Source organism: Octopus bimaculoides, chromosome 24 (assembly GCF_001194135.2).
Source record: "Octopus bimaculoides isolate UCB-OBI-ISO-001 chromosome 24, ASM119413v2, whole genome shotgun sequence".
NCBI lineage: Eukaryota > Metazoa > Mollusca > Cephalopoda > Octopoda > Octopodidae > Octopus > Octopus bimaculoides.
Genome location: NC_069004.1, coordinates 29,066,491 through 29,072,182, shown reverse-complemented (window position 1 = coordinate 29,072,182; position 5,692 = coordinate 29,066,491). Strand labels below are relative to the sequence as shown.

The window sequence follows — 5,692 nt, the reverse complement described above, 5'->3', positions numbered from 1 at the left end:
GCCAATCAACAGCCCTTGCATACATCGATAAATGTTTCTGCTGTAGACGTAAGACCTGAAAGCTTGGAAGAAGGTGCTTATCGATTACCTTGATCCCATTTCCAACAGGTACTAATTTTATCGATCCTAACAAGATGAAAGGCTAAGTCGACATCGGCGTTATTTGAACTCAGAACGGAAATCACCGCTAACCACTTTGTCTGGCGTACTAACGATTCTGCCAGCTTCTCACCTGTGCATACATAAACATTTTTTTTTCTATAGACACAAGGCTTGAAAGCTTGCGGCGGCGGCGGTGGCGGGGGGGTGCCAGTCGATTACATCGACTCAAGTGTTCAACTGATATTTATTTTACCGACCCCTAAACGATGAAAAACATAGTCGACAGCGACTGTATTTGAACCCAGAACGTAAAGGGCCACTGACATGCCGCTAAGTAATTTCTCCGGCCTTCTGACGATTCTGCCAGCTCGCCGCATTTACATACATAAATAACCATTTCTTTATTTGGCCCCTAAGGACCGAAATTACATACATAAATAGTGAAAACTACTGTTGGAACAACTTTAAGGCGTTCAAACGCAATAAACTGGAATGTTTAATTACTCATTAATTGGTATTTCAACGTCACACTAATTCCCTCTGATCCTACTGTTTAACTTAACATCAAGCTGTTTATGCAAAGACAGACATGAATAGAGGGCGCTATTAGAGGAGATTAGAACGCTATACAACCACGTGAACAAAAATAGCGGTCAATCTCGTGATGGCGTATATCTTGGCATTCTGCAGTAGTGAATTATTGGGTTGTGTATGTCATTATAAACAAATATATAAAATCAAAAAACAAAACAGAAGAACTGTACTATTTTTAAAGTACAATTTCCACCTCCAGAGAGTAGAAAATATTATGGAAGACACGCATATTTAACAATTGTAATTAGGTTTATATTTTCAGGAGAAACATTTTTTGTTCACTTTTAAGTAAGATTGTTAACTTACTACGACTATTTTCAGAGTTTGAACGCACGAAAAAGAAAATTGTGATTTTATTATCTTCATTTATATTTTCCCAACGTCATTATTATAGTTATTATCTAACAGAAATATTATTTTTATCTAAATAGCGGTAGAAGTTGTAGAAATGAATGCTTCTAAAATATTTACAATGTTTTCAAAATAAATCAGCAAATAGAGGATTTTATTTTAAAAAGTGATTACACCGTATAATTGGATTTAAAACTACGTCGAACAGACAGGCAATTCTCATTTGAGATGTCTTTCTCCTCTTATTTAGGTATTTATCTCTTTACAGATTTGTGTGTGTGTAGTTGCGCGTGACTGTATGTGCCTGCGTGCGTCTGCGTGTGAGAGTATTGCGTGTGTAGATAAGAAAAAAAAACAAAAACAAGTGAATAAGAAAAGCATTTTTTTTTTTTTGTTGCTGTGAAAATCAGAGAGCAAATGTTTTAGAAAATGGTTGAATTACTGGTATCTCTTATAAATAGATCATAGACTTGAATGAAATTATGAGAGTCCTTAAGTATTTGCGACGTTTGTACAGGAATTGAAACCTGGTCATGAACTGGTTTGATCTTTACAGTCAGGACTAGCTTGATCTTTACAATAGAATCAAAACCCAGTCAGAACTGATTTGATCTTTACAGTGGATTCAAAACCCGGTCAGAACTGGTTTGAATTCCATCCATCTATTTCCTCCACTAGCTTTATCTTGGAGGACCGCGGGGGTAGATTCCTCAGGGATCAGTCCACTGCTTACTGAACTATTGACCAGTCCGAGTTTTGCACGTTATATGCCCCCGATTTTTGATTTCCAACGATTAATCTGAGTGGATAGATTTGTGTTGATGTCATCACATCCGTGAGTTATTTTGACCAAGGCACACAGAGCTGCGCTCGGTAGTGAAGTGAAAGCACGTTATAAAAATAAAACTATTGAATAATACTTATAATAATAATAATAATAACAATCCTCTTTCTACTAAAGGCTCAAGGCCTGAAATTTGAGGTGAGAGGACTAGTCAATTACATCGACTCCAGTGAATCACTGGTATTTAATTTATCGACTCCGAAAGCATGAAAGGCAAAGTTGACCTCGACGGAATTTGAACTCAGAACGTAGCGACGGGCGAAATACTGCTAAGCATTGCGTCCAGAGAGCTAACAAATCTGCCAGCTCACCGCCTTAATAACAACAACAACAGTGACAACAACAACAACAACAACAACAACAACAACAACAACAATAATAATAATAATAATAATAATAATAATAATAATAATAATAATAATAGAATGAGCCACAATGTTCTTCATATTAACCATGGGATCTGTTAATCAATAAAGCACTCAACCGTAAATGATTAATTATTTTCATAAGATGCTCCTACGATCCTTTATGTCACCGATGTTTGAGAACATTACAATTCCTTTAGATGAAGGCCTTTATCACGGCAGCTTTAGAAAGGAAGTTAGAGAAAGCATGAGATAATAGATCGATAGAGAGAAAAGGGAATGAGAATTTCCAATTGATTGATCATGTTCTTGATCAATAAAAGCAATAGAAATTAAGGTTACATACAGAGTTGTTGTTAGCACTCCGTCGCTTACGACGTCGAGGGTTCCAGTTGATCCGATCAACGGAACAGCCTGCTCGTGAAATTAACGTGCAAGTGGCTGCGCACTCCACAGACACGTGTACCCTTAACGTAGTTCTTGGTGATATTCAGCGTGACACAGTGTGACAAGGCTGACCCGTTGAATTACAGGCACAACAGGAACAGGAAGTAAGAGTGAGAGAAAGTTGTGGTGGAAGAGTACAGCAGGGTTCGCCACCATCTCCTGCCGGAGCCTCGTGGGGCTTTAGGTGTTTTCGCTCAATACACACTCACAACGCCCGGTCTGAGAATCGAAGCCGCGATCCTATGACCGCGAGTCCGCTGCCCTAACCACTGGGCTGTTGCGCCTCCACACATACAGAGTAGGCACATTCGATTTATTGTTGCCGATGACACGGCTAGATGTTCTAACACTCATTTCTCCTCTCTGTGAAACGGGAGTCGAAACATCTGGCCAAGGTGTAAGAAAACATGAAACTGGATGTCACTCTCTTTATGTATGTATGAAATTAATTAAATATTTAATTAATTAACTATGTAACTAATTATTTTTATAAGAAGTTCCTATCAGCGTGTACGTCCGTTGTATCTATTGTGGATAATTATCGTTGCATAAGATCAGCAACTTCATCACGAGTATAAGCTCGCTATTTATTAAACTTATTGCTGACAATATTGCGTAAGAGTTCAATGATTTATTTAAATGTTGTCTAATTAAACATTCCCTTGTTTTATAATAATGGCGAGTGAGGAGATTAACAAGAGACTTCAGATGAGTCACTGATTTATACATAGATACTAGATACTGTTGGATGGTTATGATGTAAGTCTCGGTTAAATGAGTGGAGGCGCAATGGCCCAGTGGTTAAGGCAGCGGACTCGCGGTTTCGATTCCCAGACCTCTGAGGTTCAGCAAAACAAGTACCATGACGAGAAACGAGCACGATGTAACCAACGTTACCCATCCGCCCACCCGCCACTAAATTGTTGGACTTAATGTCTTTTGTTTGTCCTTCTTTTTGGTATATGTCTATATGCAGTATTATTTACGTGTTTTTTTTTTATATTTTCAGAAATGGCGGACCAGATGAAGGTAAAGAAAAGAAGTGAAGCTTGAAGATCGCAATTTATGAAGAATATTGGCAACATAAACGCTAATAACGAGAATTTATAAAAAGACAGAAGATATATATATATATATATATATATATATATATATATATATATATATATATATATATGTGTGTGTGTATCAATATAAATACGTACCTATGTATGTATTTATATTAGCCCTTTCATTTAGGTCTTCTTTATTTCCGTCTGCATTTCACGGATGTATAAAATACGTTTAATTGTTCGGATGCGATAATATATGCTATATGCATATATATATATACATATATGGATTATAGAGAGAGACCAGTAATAAACCAGAGAGACCTGATTATTTTATCATCAGCAAGAGTTGAATGCATTAGCTTTCTAAATTTCAGTTGAGGTGAAAGAAGGTTTCACAGGTTCGAATCTCGACAAAGATGGATCAAGAACTAAGTCCAGAGAAAAAGCCATTGTCAGAAAGCGATTATGACGTCATATCTTTTTCTAGTATACCATTGGATGATAAATGTGAGAAGCTACTTCCGGACGACTACGAGTGTAACTTAGTGATTGCGGACTGTGGAGAGGAATGTGTCGGAGAGGAATGTGAACTGAGAGGTGGATGCGGCGGGGGCGGAGGAAGTGGTAGAATCGGAGATGGAGGTGCTGGTGGAAGCGGAAGTGGAGGAGGAGGAGGAGGAGGAGGTGGTGGTGGTGGTGGCAGTGGTGGCTGCAGTGGTTGCAGTGGTGGTGGCGGATGTGGTGGGTGTGAAGATAGTGACGACAACGTTGGTGGTATTTCCGGCATTAGTGTCGACATGGCAGGGGTAGGCCAAAATAATAATGACTGTGATAATAAAAAATCAAAGAAGAAGAAGAAGACTACAAAAAACAAAAACTACAAAGTCACCATCGTCCAACCGACGAAGGACGTGAGCACCAAGAAAGGTCGCAAAAATTCCAGAGAACCGGAAATTCGTGACACTAACCTGGTGCTCTCCCTTTTTGTGCTCTTCTGTTTCAATCTGCCGTTTGGTCTGCTGGCTACTATGTTCTCATTAATGGCAGGATCGGCGTTCAAGGAGGGTAAGAAAAAGAAAGCCAAATGTCACTCACGAACATCGATGGTCATCAGTCTGCTCGGCATTGCTACCACAGCCGCTTTGGTCATGTGTGTAATCTTCTTTTTAGCTATAAACGAGCAAAGCCAGGGATACTGATAGGTTGATGTTAAGAAAAGGTGGGGGAAAAAATGGGACAACGTTTTCGAATGAGAAATAAACCTTAGGTCATGTGTGTTTATAATATTTTTAGCTATAAATGAGAAAAAAAAACCATAGATAATGGTGATTTGATGTTGAAAAAGAAAAAAGCGGGACGGCGTTTTGGAATGAGAAAAATTAGAAGAATTTCTGATGTGTTGATATCGAGAAAAGGTGATAAAATGGGACAACGTTTTGGAATATGAAATACGTCTTTGCTCATGTGTTTTTATATTGTTTTTAGCTATAAATGAGTAAAGCTGTGAATAATGTTGAATTGATGTTGAGAAAGGGAAAGAAAAGGGGACAGTGCTTTGGAGTGAGCAAAATTAGAGCTCCTGATGTGTTGATATTGAGAAAGGGGGTAAAATGGGACAACGTTTTGGAATGAGAAATTAATCTTTGCTCGTGTGTGTTCATATTCTTTTTAGCTTTCAGTGGGGAAAAGGCAGAGATTCTTGCGTGTCAATGATTAAAAGGGGCAAAATGGGACAACATTTTGGAGTGAGAAATAAACTTTGTTATGTGCTTAAATTCCTTTTAGTTATAAATGAGAAAACCCATTCATAATGGAGACTTGTTGAAAATAGAAAAACGAGACGGTGTTTTGGAAGAGATTTTGATGCATTGATACCGAGAAAAGAGGGCAAAATAGGACAACGTTTTAGAAAGAGCAATAAAACTTTGTTCATG

At 38.1% G+C, this 5,692-nt stretch overlaps 1 protein-coding gene across 4 annotated transcripts in view; it reads left to right on the top strand.

Annotated features, from left to right (window-relative positions):
* LOC106884093 (class E basic helix-loop-helix protein 22-like) overlaps positions 1-5,686 on the top strand; it is a 380,240-nt gene extending 374,554 nt beyond the window's left edge. For all 4 annotated transcript variants that reach the window (XM_052976278.1, XM_052976276.1, XM_052976277.1 and 1 more), the window contains one exon: positions 3,713-5,686. In XM_052976278.1, coding sequence (XP_052832238.1) covers positions 4,175-4,957 — 783 coding nt within the window. In that variant the 5' untranslated portion in view covers positions 3,713-4,174 and the 3' untranslated portion in view covers positions 4,958-5,686. The remainder of the gene's footprint in view (positions 1-3,712) is intronic.
* The last annotated feature ends 6 nt before the right edge of the window (positions 5,687-5,692 follow it).